This window comes from Homarus americanus, unplaced genomic scaffold (assembly GCF_018991925.1).
Source record: "Homarus americanus isolate GMGI-L3 unplaced genomic scaffold, GMGI_Hamer_2.0 scaffold32602, whole genome shotgun sequence".
NCBI lineage: Eukaryota > Metazoa > Arthropoda > Malacostraca > Decapoda > Nephropidae > Homarus > Homarus americanus.
Window position 1 is genome coordinate 383 of NW_024710648.1, and position 19249 is coordinate 19631.

The following is a 19249-nucleotide window of genomic DNA, read 5'->3' on the forward strand; positions in this document are numbered from 1 at the left end:
TTTCTGAAGAGCCAGAGGCCCCCCATAGTGTGTGACAGTGTATCAGGTGTTGGTAAGCAAGATTATGATAGATTTCTTTCATTGCTGTGAGAGTGAGTGACTGTCGAGTTTGACACAAAATACAGCACTGTTTATTGACTTTACTTTGAATGGCTTGATGTGGTTCCTCCTGCTAAGTTTATCATCAACAATAACTCTGAGGAATTAAATATTTTGTTCACGTTTGAAGATTGTATTTCCAAGGTACAGGGTGTCCAAGTCTGGGGGTAAGTTTTTCCTTCTGTGAATGATCGTGTTGTGGGTTTTTTTTGTCAAAGTTTAAAGTCAGTTTATTACGTGTTACCCAGGTCCTGACTTTAGTCAATTCAGTGTTCAGTGCTGGCATAAAGGTTACTATCGTCGGCAAATAAGTTGTATTTTACGAGTGCGCTGGCGTGAACTATATCATTTATGTACAACAAGACCAGCACAGGACCGAGAATGAAACCTTGGGGGGATGCCATACAAAATTGGTGAGGAGTCAGATTGATGATTATTGTAGCAGACATACTGCTTCCTGTTGGACAGATATGACGTAAACCAATTGTGGGACAGGCCCCTAACGCCGTAATGTTCAAGCTTTGACAGGAGGAGGGTATGGTCGACAGTATCAAAGGCTTTAGAAATGTCCAGAAATATATCGATAAGGGTGAGGAGAGGGAAAAGTGTTATGAACTGATGTTATAGTCACTCACTCCTAGATTTCTTGATATTAAGTCACTGGTTAAGATTCGTTTTAACGTTTCCGCCAGTTTCTATAGAAAGAGTTAATGTTTTATTTCTTGGACTTTAGATATAGGTTACGTTACATTTCAACATTCTTGGATGGTCATTATTTTGGAAGAAATGGCGAAAGATGAATTATTTACTGTAAATATTCCTCGGGAAATCTGCAAAGTCACCGCGTGTCATCTGTGTGTTTACAACCGACCCGTTCAGTACTCTCATGTCCACTAAACAGGTAAAATTACACGCTGACCCCTCCACCAAGTTGCTTTCACTAGTACCAGATATCAAAAAATACTTTCTGTTTAATATGGCAGGGGTCTGGGGGCGGGGCCTCCTGCTAGGAAGTTAGGTAAGGTTAGGTCAGGTTTCTTTGACGTATTAGTTCTGTAAGTTTCAGAGATTTTTTCATAAATGGGGATTTTCCAGAGAAGATGAAGATCCGCACATACACACAAACACACCAAAATACACCATAAAAATATATTTCCTGTAAAAACAAAGGGGACGTTAAATGATTCTTAATTACAAGACTAGCGAGGTCATCTTAAAACTATATCTTGCGCTTGTGAGACCTCATTTGGGTTACGCAGTTCAATTCTGGCCACAGTATTACAGAATGGACATAGAATCCTTGGAAAGAATTCAGAGGAGAATGACAAGACTAATCCCGGGCATTAGGAACCTTGAGTACAGAGAAAGGTTAAAGCTTCTTAATTTGCACTCCCTCGAGAGACGTAGGGCGAGGGGCGATATGATCGAGGTGTATAAATGGAAAGTCAGGGCTGAACAAAGCGGACATTACAAAGGAACTCAAACTATCCAACCAGGAGCAAACTCGTAACAATAGTTTTAAATTAGACAAATTTAGATTTAGGCGCGAAATAGGTAAACATTGGTTTGGAAATAGAGTAGTGGACGACTGGAACAAGTTACCAAACACCATCATTAACTCGAATACGCTGGATAGCTTCAAACAGGTTGGATGGATATATAAGCAATAGGGGTTGGGTGTAAATGGGAATGCCCAGTATGGGCCAATAGGCCCGCTGCAGTTTCCTCCATTCGTATGTTAGGCTGGGTTAGGTTAGGTTATGTAATGCTATGGTAGGTTGGTTTGGGTTGAGTTATGTTAGGCTGGGTTAGGTTAGGTTATGTTATGTAATGCTATGGTAGGTTGGTTTGGGTTGAGTTATGTTAGGCTGGGTTAGGTTAGGTTATGTTATGTAATGCTATGGTAGGTTGGTTTGGGTTGAGTTATGTTAGGCTGAGTTAGGTTATGTTATGTAATGCTATGGTAGGTTGGTTTGGGTTGAGTTATGTTAGGCTGGGTTAGGTTAGGTTATGTTATGTAATGCTATGGTAGGTTGGTTTGGGTTGAGTTGATAAGAAGCTGACAGGTTATGTTATGCAATGCTACGGCAGGTTGGTTTGGGTTGAGCGTTAGCTGAGTTAGTTATGTTGGCGTAAAATGCCATGGTAGGTTGGTTTGAAGGAGTTATGTTAGGTCAGTTAGGTTAGGTTACGTTATGTAACGCTACAGGTTGGTTTGCTGACGCTATGTTAGGCTGAGCAGGTTAGGTTTGCGCGGTGTAAATGCCATGCGGTAGGTTGGTTTGGGTTGAGTTACGTTAGGCTGATAGTTGCGTTATGCAATGCAGGTTGGTTTGGGTTGAGCAATAGGCCAAGAAGAAGCAGTATAAGGTAATGCCAGCAGCAGGCTGGGTTTGAAGGAGTTAACGTTAGGCCGAGTTAGTTATGTTATGTAATGCTATGGCAGGTTGGTTTGGGCTGAGCATAGCTGAGTTAGGTTATGTTATGTAATGCTATGGTAGGTTGGTTTGGGTTGAGTTATGTTAGGCTGGGTTAGGTTAGGTTATGTAATGCTATGGTAGGTTGGTTTGGGTTGAGTTATGTTAGGCTGGGTTAGGTTAGGTTATGTTATGTAATGCTATGGTAGGTTGGTTTGGGTTGAGTTATGTTAGGCTGAGTTAGGTTAGGTTATGTAATGCTATGGTAGGTTGGTTTGGGTTGAGTTATGTTAGGCTGGGTTAGGTTAGGTTATGTTATGTAATGCTATAGTAGGTTGGTTTGGGTTGAGTTATGTTAGGCTGGGTTAGGTTAGGTTATGTTATGTAATGCTATGGTAGGTTGGTTTGGGTTGAGTTATGTTAGGCTGAGTTAGGTTATGTTATGTAATGCTATGGTAGGTTGGTTTGGGTTGAGTTATGTTAGGCTGGGTTAGGTTAGGTTATGTTATGTAATGCTATGGTAGGTTGTTTGGGTTGAGTTATGTTAGGCTGAGTTAGGTTATGTTATGTAATGCTATGGTAGGTTGGTTTGGGTTGAGTTATGTTAGGCTGAGTTAGGCTGGATTGGGTTATATTCGGTTAGCGTTAAGGTATTTAATGATCAGGTACAAGTCTTCAGGTGATCTGTCAACTGTGGTAGAACATCATTAGTTACGCACATGTGTAAAGGATAAAAAGTCAATTTCTGAGTTGTAGGTTAAAATTTAATTATTTATTTATTTCATTTATTTACAGGTACAATGCAAAAATGAAACTATTACTATTCCCACTAAACAGTAGTAGCTGTAGAAGGGGTAATGGTGTGTTTATCTCTTACAAAGGCTGTTGGTGCGTGGAGGAGGAGGATATTCATATTGATAATATTTATATTTAACCGTTTATTTACCCATAATAATATACAGAATGGACTATTGTGACGATATTGACATGGCTCAGCCAAGTGAGAGCATGAGCTCTCAGTGGCATCTGATATATAGGCCTACTGTACATGTTGTATCAGTGGTGTGTCTTGGAGGGGGAGAGCACCTCAAGGGAGAGCTCCTCGAGGGACTGCTTAAAAACTTCAATCACTTTAGCGAGACTTGGGCGGTGCTGTGGGCTGCGGCAGAGCATTTTCTTGCACAGGTCTTTAACCCCTGGCAGCCAGAGGTTGTCAAAGGTATTTTGGGTGTCGGAGATCATCACTGCAAGCGAATAAATGTCGCTGGCCGGGGTGCAGGGTTGACCTTTAAATAGCTCGGGGGCGTAATGGCTCCCGTACGGGTTGCTGCGTAAGGTCAGGTGGCCACCTTCGACTCTTGATAAGCCAAAATCGATAAGGTGGGAGGTGAAGGATCCATCGGGATTCTTCTCCAGCAGAACATTATCCCCTTTAATGTCATTATGGATGATACCCCGGCTGTGTACCTCGGCTAGGCCTTCAGCTATGGGTAGGAAGAGGTTTATCGACCGGGTGGGAGATAAAACAAATAAATTATCGATAATGTCGTACAATGATTGACCCTGGCAGACTGAGAAGATCATTACCGGGTAATCGATGCACGACCCCAGCAGGATGGGGGATCCACCAGCGCCATTTATTTTTAAATTGTTTTCTATCTCACTTTTAAAGATGTTGTTGACGCCATGGCTTACTCCTATTTTAGCGCAGGCAGGTCTGTTGAAAAACTCTCCCAGCAATACTTCGCCACTGACCCCTTCGCCCAAAATACCGGTCTTTTTGAATATTTTTTCAAAGTCGGCATAACCGAACTCCACCAGGTGTGATCCCTCTTGGTAGCTAGTCATCTCTTCTACCATCTTATTTGGAAAGTTATTGAGATGAAGCTAATGAGGTAAACTTTTTTTTCGGGGGGTAAAGTGTAACTGAACATATAATAAGGTTGGAATTTTCACATGTGACAAAAGATTCACAAGAAAAGAGTGACTTATAGTGTAGTGATAGTGATGTAATGTTCTGCTGTAGTGTAGATGTGCTGTAGTGTAGATGTAGTGATATTGTAGTTTATATCTTGTTACGAGTTGGGGATTTAGAATATAGTTATACGTCTACCCAGATCCCAACAGGTAACAAAAAACAAAAAAACAAAGACAATCGGACTATAAAAGGGTAGACAAAGGATGCGAGTTTTCGTTGTGTATAATAAAGTACCATAAATTCCTTAACAAAATATTCAGCTTACAAATTACCCTTAACCAAACTTAACCTAAACATTAACAGTATATACATATTAATACAACATAAACCATTTTGAAGCAAGTGGACGTGGGGGAGGCAATACAAGATAAAAGTACTTAAGTGGGGAGCTGAGATGGCTGACGAGTAAGGCTGAGTATTGTAGAAGACGGTAGGTAGTCACTGCGACGTAGGTTTAGAGGATAGATGATCCTGTGGTCACTTCCCAGAGCCAAGTGCTCTCTCCTCGAATTGGAGCTGACAAAGAAGACTTTGAGGAGGTGACGCAACAACCAGGATATGGAGAAGGGAAACCCCGGAGTGTTAACTAAGACGAGTCATACTCGTGTCTCGTCCCTAGATGGCGTTGCTCGTGGTGCTGGGTAGGTAGCTCAGGACAATAGATGGCGTGGTTCGTAGTGCTGGGTGGAGGGGTTCGTAACACACCCCCCCTCCAAAGACCTCCGTAGCGCGGTCGCGAAGGAGGTGATCAACTGGTGCGTCTGGAGAGTAGCTGCTGCATTTCCACTGGAGCTCGGGATAAGGAGTCTGCAATCAGGTTGTCAACCCCCTTTATGTGCCGGACTTGTAGATTATAGGGTTGCGAGGATATTCCAGCGGAGGATTCGCTGGTTGGAGGTCTGTTGGTTTGATGAACGTGAAAGGGTTATTACAACACCAGAGCCAGGGCCTCCTTTTCTATGGTCGAGTAGTTGGTCTGATGTTTTTTCAACTTGGCGGAGTAGTATGCCACAGGGTGAAGGACATCAGTGGTTGGGTCGGGTTGTAGGAGCACAGCCCCACTCCGACACCGCTAGCGTCGATTTGCAGATGGAAGGGCGAGGTGTAGTCAGGGGGGTGGACTACAGGCTTGGAGGCAAGGAAGGCTTTGAGGCGGTGGAAAGATTGGTCGCATTTCTGGTTCCAGATGTACGGGACCGCAGAACTGAAGGTTCAGAGGTCCGCCACGCTGGAGAAGTTATCAAGAAATCGACGGTAGTAGCCGCACATCCCCAGGAAGCGCATGAGTTCCTTCCTCGTCCTTGAGAAGGACAAGATGGCTCTAACGTTTGCGTCCTGGGTCTCACCCATACCATGCCCAACGATATGTCCCAGGTGTTACCGGAGGCCCGGCCAAAAGCAGATTTAGCCAGGTTTATGGTGAACTAGCCCTGCAGTCATGCAAACAGTATTCCAACGCACCAGATGTTCGTCCCAGCCAGTCCGACACCACCGCCACCAGGTCATCCAGGTAGGCGAACGTCCCACCTAGGTCCTGAATTAGGAAGTTGATGGCCCTCTGGAATGTGGCCGGAGCATTAGAAAAGCCAAACGCCATAACCAAATATTGAAAAAGACCAAATGGAGTTATAAATGTCGAGATTATTTTTGCCCTATCCGTGAGTCCCACTTGGTAATATCCTTTCAACAGGTCCACGGTACTGATAAATTTGGCACAGCCTATGCTGTCTATTATATCTTCAATCAAAGGTAAAGGGTAGGAGTCTGAGACAGTGACCTGGTTCACTTTACGATAATCGGTACAGAAATGAAAAGTGCCATCGGGTTTTGGAATGAGAAGGCAAGGTGAAGCCCAGGGGGAGGTACTAGGCTCAGCTAAGTTATGTTTTAACAAAAAATCTACCTCCTTTTTCATAATCTTTTTTTTTGTGGATTTAGTCGATAGGCTGATTGCCTAATGTTGTACATCATCTGAGATTAGCTTAATATCGTTTAAGATATTGCAAAACCCCGAGGCTCTGGATGACTTTGTGAAATGTTGATAATAACCAGTGAGATCTTTTGTCAGATGGATCTAGAACAGAAATACTAACCAAGTTGTTGAGTATGTGACTGTTAGCAGGGCTTTTAGTAGAGGGAAGTCTACCCTCCACAGGTCCATGTCATCTGTCTCCGGCTCCGGCCTGATAAACCGTAAAGTGCAATACATGGTTGACTTATAAAATTTCTGGGATGTCTTCTGACTGCCTGGAATGGTAAAGTTTCATGAGATTAATGTGAACAAGTTGTGAATCTTTTCTATGATCAGAGTATGGACTATATAGTTGAGAGGAGATAGTTTATTAGCAACTATATAGGGACCAGTAAACTTGCTTTTAAGGGGAGAGCCTGGAATGGGTAGAAAGAGTAACACTTTGTCACCTGGAGAAAATGATCCTTTAACTAATTTAGGTTGGGACTTCACCATTTTTTCTTGGACTTTTTTTAAGTTTGACTGAGCAATGGTTCGGACTTCAGTTAATTTGTCCCTTAAAGTGTCAATGTATTGGGAAACTGTTGCGGGCTTAATAGATGGAGTGTCAAACCACTGCTCCTTTACTATTTTAAGGGGTCCCCTAATTTGTCTCCCATATAGTAACTCGAACGGGGAGAAACCCAATGACTCCTGGGGACATTCCCTGATGGCAAAGAGTAACAAGTCTATGCTTTCATCCCATTCCTTTTGGTGTTCTATACAGTATTTTTTTATCATTGATTTGAAAGTTTGATGGAACCGTTCCAAGCAACCTTGGGATTGTGGGTGGTAAGCCGAAGATGTACAATGGTCCACACTGAGGTCTTTCATCACCTGTTTGAAAAGATTGCTCGTAAAATTGGTGCCCTGATCGGATTGGATCTCTTTAGGAATGCCCACTGAAGTGAAAAGGTGCAAAAGATGTTTGATTACGTTTTTTGAAATGATGCTTTTAAGGGGAAAAGCCTCAGGATAATGTGTACTGGTATCCATAACTGTGAGCAGGAATTGATTTCCCTTCTTAGTCTTTGGTAATGGGCCCACACAATCCACAACAATCTTTTCAAATGGTGTAGAAAATACTGGGATGGGCTTAATGGGAGCTGCTGGTATACTTTCATTTGGTTTTCCTACCATTTGACAAATATGACAAGATTTTAGGTATTTTGACACATCCTTCCTAAGTCCAGGCCAATAATAGTGTTGGAGGAGCTTTTTATATGTTTTCAGGATTACCAAATGTCCTGAAATACCATCATGGGCAAGGGCAATTAATGCTGGTCTGACTGAGGTGGGAATTACCACTTGATGTATTTCAGACCACGTGTCTAGATGGGCAAGCTCAGGGGGCCTATAGGCCCTCATCAAAACCCCTTCATGATAATAAAAACACGGAAGGGTGTTAAAATCTTTACCCTCAACTGCTGCATGATGAAGTTTAGTCAAAGATGGATCAGATTGTTGGGCTTTAACGAGCTCCTCCTTACTAATGGTCTTATTGTACAGATCTTCTGTGGGTAGGAAGATATTAGAGGTGGTTTTAGATGAAGAGGGCCCATTTCGCACACTCTGTGACCGGGTGACAGCACAAGATGGGAAAAGATGAGGAATAGTTTCTTTAAGGTCAGTGGTGGAGTTGACAGGCAAGGGAGAGTCGACTGTCTTTATGTTAGGAACCACTAGATCTCCTACCAAGTCATTACCCAATAATAAATGAATGCTGCACACAGGCATTGGGTCTTTCCTAATGGCTATTTGCACTTCCCCAGTAATCAAGGGACATTGGAGGTGCACTTTAGCTAAAGGATAGGAAGAATGGGATGAGAGATCCGAAATTAGAACACTCTCATTAGTAAATGCGGTAGATATATCAGGAATGACGTTAAACAGGAGGATAGATTGTGCTGCGCCCGTATCACGTAGTATACGAATAGGGAAAGAACGAGACCCCTCCATGATTGAAATTTTTTCCTCATAGGTGAATGAAGAGAAGAGATCCTGATGGGGCCTTTCCACATTGGTGTTTGCTATTGGTTTGGATTTGGGATCCAGGGAACTACTTTTAGCAATTCGACACTTTGGGTGTTTACAAGTCTGGATCGTATGGCCTGGGTTTTTACAGTAAGAACAAGTAAGCTTGGTTGCATCGGGGGGAGTAGGTGGACCTTTCGACCTACCACCACGTTCCCAAGGTTATCATCAGAGGAGGACCCACAAGTCGGGAAGTACCTACTGCCCTACTGCCCAGTGACTCCACCCAACAAAGCGTGCACGTGATCAGCCAGCTCAGCAGCACGTCCTAAATTAACCTCTCCACGCTCCTCCACATGCTTCAAGATGTGAAATGGTATCTTGCTCTTCCACTCCTCCAGGACTACCAAATTTAACAAATCCTGAAATGTGGAGGTCTCTGTAGCCTCTAACCACTTCTTAAAAACCTAAGCTTTTCTTGAGCAAACTCAACAAAGGTGTGTGAAAATGGTTTGGTTAGTTTACGAAACTTCTGCCGGTATCCATCTGGCGTGATAGCATAAGAGGTGAGGATATTCTTTTTTACGTTATCATAGTCATCAGTCTGGTCTAAACAATTATAAACTCTACGAGCCTTACCATATAATTTAGGAACTAACACTGACACCCACTGGTCCTTGGGCCACTCATTCTTCCCGGCTATTTTCTCAAAAGTCCTAAATGACCCGTCCATATCGGATTCATCAAACCCGGGAACAAGGGAAGAAGCAGTAGCAGGGTTAAAAGCAGCTAGTTTCTCTCTTAATGCCACTTCTTTTGATCTAAACTCCGATGTTAAGGTGACTTCTATCTCTCTTACCTGTAGTTCTTTCAGTCTAACCTCCTGCTCCAACTTGGCCTGTTCCGACCTGGCCTGTTCCAACTTTTCTTCATGCTGCAACTTGGCCTGTTCCGACCTTTCTTCAGGCTCCAACTTGGCCTGCTGCTCCAACTTGGCCTGCTCCAACTTGGCCTCCTTCAACTTGGCCTGTTCCAACTCTAGTTCTTTCATTTTGATTTGGAACTCGAACCTTGCTCGTTCTAGTTCTAAGGCGTCTATTCGTTGTGTTTTTTCTCGAGGGCTAGCCAGACCTGAAGCAACTTCTGAGTGAGGAGGGGTGGTGGATGGTGGTTGAAGTTTCTTGGACATGGGCGTTAATCTGTCAACAGCGGATTCTTTTAAAACTTCATGTTGAACCAGCACTTCAATCACATGATTTTTTAACATTTCCTTAGTCAGTTGCTGTGAAAATGGGATATTATAATAGTTGGCCATTTCTTTCCATTCTTTCTTCAGGATATTAACACGTAATTTAGCTACGGAAGGATTTTCAATAAAATCCTGGAGATCAAAACCTGAGGTGGCCATTGTTAAGAAAAATAGGATAAATTAACTAATGGTCCAAAGATAAGATAAGTGGATAACCCTAGAAAATATCACGGCATTGGATAACCAGAAAGTCCCGAAAACTAACCAAGTTATACCTAGGGAAATTACACTTATGATTATTGTTCTTCCGAGAAGATCCTTAGATAAGGATAAGAGACTTGAAAGAGGTAGGGCGTATTACGGCATAAATATAAAGATCCGGATTAACAACCCTGATATACTTGAAAGAGGTAGGGCGTATTACGGCATTAATATAAAGATCCGGATTAACAACCCTGATAAATGGTATGATTGACCCTGAATGAGATAATGAGAAGAACAATAATTGAGGCTTTATAATTATGGGGTCCTGGTAGAGCGGGGCGTCCCAAGATATCACTTCACCGTAAACTAGTGACTATGGAACAACCTACTCTGGAGTGAGGGTACGGCATTAAACAGATCCGGATTCTTCCCACACTCGATAAGACTTACTACACAACTGCCACGTGTAATAACAGGTAAGCCTTATGACACTTGGAACCTAATATCCTACGTCTGTCACTCTTACTGTACGATAATACCAATATATGCACACACATATGAAGGAAACTTTAAACCACCGTAAAGCAATTGTGAACAGAAGTGACTGGGAGGAATAATTAACACTGAGTAACAAGGGAGGAAGGAATATGGTACTTAAGGTCGTATCCTGTCACGGTCGCCATTTGTTACGAGTTGGGGATTTAGAATATAGTTATACGTCTACCCAGATCCCAACAGGTAACAACAATAAAAAAAAACAAAGACAATCGGACTATAAAAGGGTAGACAAAGGATGCGAGTTTTCGTTGTATATAATAGAGTACCATAAATCCCTTAACAAAATATTCAGCTTATAAATTACCCTTAACCAAACTTAACCTAAACATTAACAGTATATACATATTAATAAACATAAAACAATCTCGAAGCAAGTGGACGTGGGGAAATTAATACAAGATAATAGTACTTAAGTGAGGAGCTGAGATGGCTGACGAGTAAGGCTGAGTATTGTAGAAGACGGTAGGTAGTCACTGCACGTAGGTTTAGAGGATAGATGATCCTGTGGTCACTTCCCAGAGCCAAGTCCCTCTCCTCGAATTGGAGCTGACAAAGAAGACTTTGAGGAGGTGACGCAACCCAGGATATGGAGAAGGGAAACCTCGGAGTGGTAACTAAGACGAGTCATACTCGTGTCTCGTCCCTAGATGGCGTTGCTCGTGGTGCTGGGTAGGTAGATCAGGACAATAGATGGCGTGCTTCGTAGTGCTGGGTGGAGGGGTTCGTAACAATAAGTCAGGCGGGGAGGTGCAATCGGAGCTAAGTGTGTCTCATGAGGAGTCTGGGAGGGAGACATGTGCGCCATCTGAGGCATCTGGGGTTGCACTATAGACGTCAAGGGTTGCGGTGACGTCACTGAGGGCTGTGCCATTAAGGAATTTGCCATTAAAGGGCCCGTAGCCTGGGGACAGAGCTTATTTGCGTACTCCACCATATCCAGGGGTGGTTCATACTGTACTTCTTGCGCCCGGCTATATAGAGGACGACGGACGGAAAGCAGAAAACTTATTAGCTCTATCAACGTTTCCACATTGTCCGCTGACATATTACCTTGATCGTCGTACCAATCTGAGGTCCGGAATGTCGCTTGCATGTCCTGGCAAATCTCGCCTGCGATGTCGACAGCGTCGACAGGCGTTTCATTGTGTATCCCTGGCGTACAACGATCCATCCATCTGAAGATCCATTGAAGCTGGCCCAGCTGTGACCTACCCCCAAAGATTCCAATTAACGTTCGCTTAAATTTCTCATAATCAAGGCTCTGCAAACCAAAAGCATTTAAACGACTACCGGCATAAGAACCCTGCGTAATGTGGGAACGAACATATGCCTTTTTGTCTTCGTCAGTCGTTATTTGACCAGTGCGCATGTTATCTTCACATGCACGAATGAAATGTGCGACCCTAAAATCATCTTGACCCGTAAAATTTCGTACATAGTCTCCACGCTGCATGATATTAATAATATTATCAGGTTTAGGTGTGGTAGTAGTACTGGCGTGAGGGTTAGAAGAAGTCATTGTAGTGTTAGTATTAAGCAAGTTAGTATTCTTAATCCTAACAGAAGGCTGGGTTAATAAGGTTGTTACTGATTTAGAAAGAGACACACTATCACCTGTAACAGGGGTAACTGTTTTTGTATACTTAGGTGAAGTACTATATTGATTACCAGATCGTAAAGTACGGCGGTTTAAGTCGTCAAATGATTCCTCAATTACTTTCTCACTACTTCCTACCGAATCGTCTAACTGTGTTCCCGACTCAAAGTCAATGTCAGTCTGTGCTTGATCATCGACGAGTTGGTTATAAGCAAACAGCTGCGCTAGGTGTGCAATGTCATCAACACTAGATATGTGAAACTTAGAAAATTATCTATTAGTCTCTTGTGGGTCAATGAATAATTAACAGTTAAAGCAGATTACTTGCCTCTCATTTACAAGATAAATGAATATGAATTGTAGTTAATAATTAAACTATCAATAAGGAAACAGAGATCTAAACCACTGTAAATTATAGAATTTCAATACATTAATTTTACATTCGACACTTTATCATTGAAATAATCCTATCTGACGAACCTATAGGTGTGAAGATATCTCTCGAACGTGTTCATGTGTGTATAATTATGTAATTTAAATACCTATTTATACAGGGTGTTACGTCTGTATAGAAAATGTGATCCTTCAAGCCGAGTTCCAAGTCGAGTCTTGTGTGGAGGGTGGGCCGGGCCTCTTCCTGGTGATGCGCGCGCTGCTCTTGGTTTCCTTGGCAACGAAGAGACGCTTCTACCTTGGCGAGAGATGAGCCCACTTCAAACTAGGGGAGGTTCTCCACAGTCGATCAGAAACTGCTGATGATTGGTTATCACTCTGTTCGTTGCTAGGTCGCTAGCGAAACTGCCGTGTGCCAAGTCTTCACAGTCTACGTATATATAGAGATCTGTATGATGACACCGGAACTTCGTAATTAACGCTGGCGACACAACAAAACTGTTCAGCTACTTGTGAAATATCAATTGTTAGTCCAAGTTATGAAACCTTTCTTCAACACTGCAACACTGTATCATGAAAATGCTGAGTGGGGTCTACTTCAACCAGCACAAACTGGATATTCACCAACAGGCTGTAATATATGTATATTACGAATTTTGCACGTTTCGTATGTGACAGAGATAAGGAGCACTCACTAAATATCGTCTCGATACGGGATATAGTTTTAAACACTCGGATTATGTAACGCGTCACTGTTGTGTGTTTTTTGTTTTTCCCAAAAACACAGACGGTTTGATACGACTACCAGTTTAAGAATCCGTACACACCGCTTGCCACCTATATGAATCGGCTCTTTTGTACAATTAACCAGGCCGTTCACATATATTTATTATTTGGGTTTAAGTAACGAAACCCAAACTGTAGTTCCTTGTTTTATTATAAAAGGATTGTATCTATAATTCCTGAGTGTAGATCGACCGTAAGTTCCACTGTATATGAGTGAATGAGAAAGGGACGCCATTTATGTATTATAAACGTTAGGTCACGTCCTTACGATATAACTTTTTGTGAGTGACTACTCGAGTAAGGGCCTCGCTGTGCGGGGCTTACAGATATGCTGACGATGGGTCTCTACCTCCTGGGAGAGTTGCCCTCTCACGTGTACAAGTCATGTCTGACTCATAGACAGTGGAAAGTTACAGGGTGGTGAATCTGAATATAATATCAGATGTATTGACCCATTTATATAATATGTTCTGTTGATGAGACAGGGGCCCATTACACTCCCCTCCCTCCCTCTCCCTACCATTCTTGGAACAAGGTCGTTGCCGGCCCTGCCACACAGTCACCACCACCTCCTGCCCACCCGGACCCCAGCTTTCCTTCGCCAGCACCACCACCACATCTTTCTCACCTGAACCCTCACCGTCCCTCTCCGTTGCTACCACCACCACATGCCCAGTCGGGCCCTCGGCAATCCTCGCTGCCACCTCCAGCTCTTGCACAAGTACACCAAGTTGGTTCTATGGAAACAATCACTCTCTGTCTGGATTGCCACTCCAAACAAATCAACCTTGTCTCTGCCCAACTCGACTTGTTTGTGGAAACAATTGCGACATTACAGAGGCAACAACAACTCATTCTGGACACCCTGACCCAACAGGGGCGCACTTTGCAAGCCCTGACGACCCGCCTCCTTCCATCTCCCGAGATGGAGGATCCATCCCTCGCTCTCCCACTCCCCCCTCTCCACTTTTCTCAACAGAATTTGGTACCTCCTCTGGAGCCCCGTCTAGTCCCACCGACTCATCTCACACCGGAGGCCGTTTCCTCCTCTTCTTACAATGGAACATCCAGGGACTTAGACCTCGCCGGACAGACCTCGCCCAGTTTGTGCTCTCCCATCAAGTAGATGTTGCTCTACTTCAGGAAACCATCACAGACGATGTTACTCCACTCCGCCTCTCTGGCTATACTGTTTACACCCTGCCTCGGTACTGTGGGCAGGCTCGTGGCCTCCTCACCCTTGTGTGTAACACCATTCCATCTGTTCGTCTCCCTTCACCTGACTCACATGGATCCCCGTCTGAATTATTTTCTGTCTCCCTTACTCTTGGTGACCGGACCCTTCGTGTAGTCAATGTTCATTTCAGGAGTGATTCTCTGGACCCCCAGGTTCTTCACTACCTCCATGATGGGGTTCCCACTATTGTTCTTGGCGACTTTAATGCCCGCCATCCCACTCTTACTCCGTATCATCCCACGCCATGTACTCTTAACGAATCACATAACTCACAGTTTCTTAATGGGGATAATGATGTTCGCTTTCTTTGTCCTGACGATCCTACTCATCTCCCCCATAGTTTCCTTGATGTTGGCTTACTTTTGAACAGTCATACCTCCTTTCATCCTACCGTCTGCACCGAGTCTGCTCTGTATAGTGACCATCTTGCCGTTACTACCCATCTCAGGCTCTCCTTCTCTGCCCCGACATCAGCTCTTTATCGATCCCCTCGCCTTCGTCTCACACAAGATGCTGTTCCTTCCTTTACCCAATACCTTTCTACCTGGGCGGATTCCTATTTTGTCCCCCAGTCCCTTGACTCTTACAGCGCTGATTTTGTTGATGCCGTGTATGACTCTGTCAATCGCGCTACCGCTCCACGCCCTCCCCGTCACCCCAGAAGTGCGACCAACTACTGGTATCGTATACCTGCCATGAGACATCTCCGTCAGCTAACCCGTGATCTCCACTCTGCCATACGGAGGTCTCGCTCTCCAGAGGACTGGGAAGACTTAAAAAATTGATGCTCTTCTGCAACTCAGGAGCGCCGTCGGATTCGTGAGGCGGACTGGCTATCCTTCACGGGGTCTCTATCATTCCAGTCGTCACCCTCTTATGTATGGAATCGGATTAATGCTATACGGGGTACTCGTCGAAGGCCTCCTCCCCACTCTGACCCCGCCTCCCTTGACTGCTCGTTAATGGAGGACTGGGCACGAGCTTCCTCCTTTGAGGCACTTCCAGATCCAATGCAGGAGGCAGTGCAGGCTCGCTTCGATGCGTCTGAGCCTGTTGTTCGTGCTGCTCTTACCTCCCCTGCCCCCACTGATCATCCCATCACACAGTTCGAGCTTGACAGTGCTCGTCGCATTAGAAAAGACATCTCTCCTGGGGATGATCAGATAACCTACTCCGTCCTCAACGCCTGTACTAATATTACTAATGGCCCCTTGCTTGCTCTCTACAATATGTCTTATGAACATGGGGTTCTCCCGTCTAACTGGAAAAATGCCACTATTATCCCCATCCCTAAGCCGGGAGATCCTGTGAAATATCGACCCATTAGTCTTACCTCCTGTGTTTGCAAGACGATGGAGAGGATACTCCATCGTCGCCTTCTTCACACCATAGGCGGCTTCTACAATTCCCTCAATGGTTTCATACAACATCGCAGCACAGAACACTCCATTTTTTCCTTTTATTGCCATCAGACTGCCCGCGTCTCCTTCTTCCTTGATATCAAGGGAGCCTTTGATACGGCTCAGCCTGCCCTCATTTTAGCTGAACTTGTACAGTTAGGGGTTAAAGGGAGACTTCTTCAATGGATCGCCTCTTACCTCACTGGATGTCACGCCCGGGTTCACGTTGAAGGCTCTATATCTCCTGTTCAAGAAATGAACCTCGGCACCCCTCAAGGTGGAGTCCTGAGTCCCACTATGTTTAACACTCTCATGAACTCCATTGCATCTCTCCCGTGGCCGACAGAAGTTGTCCACTCAGGATATGCTGACGATGTCCTCCTCCAAGCCCCTGACTACCTCAGCATGCAGGAAGCCCTTGATCTGGTCTCCAGAGAGTGTGATTCACTTGGTTTCCTTCTTTCAATTGCGAAAACAGAAGCCATGTGGCACGGTCGTGTTGTACCTCCACCCCTTCTCTTATCAGGAACGCCCTTGGACTGGGTTAATGAGACAAAATACCTGGGTGTGTATGTAACTCGCACACGTTGTCAGATCCCTGAAGTCCGCTATCTTCGAGACATATGCTTTCGGCGTCTCGCTCCCCTCTCTACCATGTGCAGGGGTTCCCTTGGTGCCACCACACCTGTACTTCTCACCATGTACAAGTCCTTTGTCCATTCCTGTGTTGACTACGCCGCCCCTGCCCTCGTCAACATTAGTCTGACTGCTGTCAACCGTCTCGAAGTTATCCAGAGGAAAGCTGCTCGTATCATCCTTGGGGCTCCTCAGTGTACACGCTCTACTTCTCTATAACCCGAACCTGGTCTTTTCCCCTTACAGGATCGTGTCCAGGAGTTTTACCTAAAAACTGCCGTTTCTATTCTATGGGATCCTTGGGGTAATTATGTCCAAGCCATTTTGACTCCTGCTATCTGAGGCCGACCTCCATCTAGAAGACAGTGGCGAAGGTCACTCATCCGAGCCCCCATGAATACGACCTCCTGCCTGATATTGTTGTCACCCCTGCTGTTGGTTCGTCTCCTTCTCCCTGACTGGATTTTCAACCTGAAGTGATTGCCCTCGGTGGACCGCTCCCGAAATCCCAAGTGAACCCTGTTATTCTCTGCAAATACCACCTCTCCAGGATCGCCCACTGGTCCCCATGTAGGGTTGTCCTCTATAGGTGGGGCCGGGGCTGGTGTCTACATCTCCCGTCCTGATGCCCCTGAGCCTATCAAACTGTCTCTCAGAGTTTCTGACGGGCATCCTCCACTCAGGTTGAACTAATAGTCCTCGTTGCTGCCCTTCTCGCTGAGGAAAAAGCAGATGGTTTCTGCCCCTTGCTTGTCTGCTGTGATCCCAGGTCTGCTCTCGACGGCATCACATTTGGATCAGGGGAAAATAAGGACCTCATCCTCCGAATACGAGGGTTAACATCCACACTTCAGGATGCAGGCCTCCTGTGACATTCCTATGGATACCCAGTCATGTCTGTATCTTGGGGAATGAGGCAGCAGATGGCCTTGCCAAGACTGGCTGCAACAAGGCCACACCTGACTACGTTGTTCCTCGAACACTTTTACAGCTTAGGCCCAAATTCGCCGCAAACAGAGAGAAGCTCGGGAAGCAGCCATCCCCATGGACTCCCCGCCCACCTGTTACGATGTCCTCCATAAACTTCCTGACGGGTCGCGGAAAGGGGACGTGATTGCTGCCCGTATCATCATTGGGTATGACTTTGCTTGGGAGATTGGTATCCCAGCAACCCCTGAGCAATGCTCTTGTGCATTATGCAGAAGACCCGACAGCCGCACCCTTATCCACTACCTCCTAAGATGTCCCCACACACAACGCTTCCGTGACGCCTCCTGGACCACCACTCCACGACCCCCTGACGGAGAGACGATGATCCTCCCTATACTGGCCAGATATTATGTAAATAACATTGATTATGTGTTATAGGAATATCCTTCCTTCCTTAGGCTTTAGTAAGCCCCTTTATAATATTTATACTGTATATACTTGTCACACTTGCCAGATGCTTCTGGTGTTATTATACAGGGTTACCTAGTGACAGCACTAGGATCCTGCTTCCTCTATCAAGGAATACACAATTAAAATTGAATTGACAATACCATCAGGTGAAGGTGGCTGCATTCATAGTGGGACCCCAGGGAACATACGACCCGGAGAACGAGAAGCTGATGAAACGACTGGTATCGAAGGGATATCTACGCCTCTTCAGGTAACTATGTGTAAGTGATGACATTCTCTGGTCGAGAATGATCTATATAGAACATATGTAAGGGCGGAAACTATCTTTCTGCTCGTTACCGCTGCTTACTTGCTTGTTTGCTGGTGCGACGACACTTGGGGGGGGGGGGTGGACAGAGGTGAGAACAGCAGCGAATATCTGGGTCACCGGAAGATTCACCCCAGCCGCCATACAGTCACTATCTAGCTACCCCGCTGTTCGTCAAATTCTGGCTGTGATCTCATCATAGGTCCTGGACTAGTGGGCTGTGTCCCCAGACCTTCACTTATCGACTGTCATTTCTCTGGTCATCTACCACTACCACATACCACGACCGTCAGTTCATCTCATTCCGTCTGTGGCCCGGTGTTCTGCCATTTCAAGACATCCCTCGAGTGTGGAGTTGAATGGACGCTTCCCTACCCTGAGTGTGGATCACCGTGTTCCAGAACCTTCCCCCAAGGCCACTGCCGTAGGAAATATGTGTTCATTGTTTGATTCTATGGTTGTTTGGTTCCATTAATTGCTGACGCCCCTTTATTGTTTGATTCTATCAATTGTTAACTCCCATTAATTGTTTGATTCAAATAATTGCTGACTCCCATTAATTGTTTGATTCCTTTAATTGTTTGCTTCCCTTAATTGTTCAACTCCATTAACTTTTGACTGCATTAATTGTTTGACTCCCGTAATTATTTGATGTTTGTTGAGTGGTGTCAGAGTTTTGTGTTATATTTTTTTACAGTAAAGAGATGTCAATCTCAAACGGTTGTTTGCTATTCCTCAGAAAAACATGGTCCTTGACTTTCCTTTATTAAGAACCTGATTAGTCTGGTAAGGGATTTCTATCCCTAATGTCCCAGGCCCTTACAACATACCTCAGGTGCTAGACAGTATGTAGGGTGAAATAAACCCAAAGTCAAGATAGAAGAAAGAATAGGTGCTAGTTAGTGTAATATTAATACTATGTATAAAATGTAAAAGATAGTCAGCCAATTGTCACAAATATCTGGAATACCAAAACTATTGTAAATAAAAAACAATGTATCA

At 44.6% G+C, this 19249-nt stretch overlaps 1 protein-coding gene across 1 annotated transcript; it reads right to left on the bottom strand.

The window, feature by feature from the left end:
* Nucleotides 1-3572: 3572 nt before the first annotated feature.
* On the bottom strand, nucleotides 3573-4376 carry LOC121858210 (serine/threonine-protein kinase pkn2-like). Its single transcript, XM_042354854.1, has one exon. It carries the CDS (start codon nucleotides 4374-4376, stop codon nucleotides 3573-3575), a length of 804 nt encoding a protein of 267 aa, XP_042210788.1.
* Nucleotides 4377-19249: the final 14873 nt, after the last annotated feature.

What these genes read in the sequence shown, in the direction of transcription:
- LOC121858210 (XM_042354854.1), bottom strand. Translation starts at nt 4,376, where the DNA reads ATGGTAGAAGAGATGACTAGCTACCAAGAGGGATCACACCTGGTGGAG.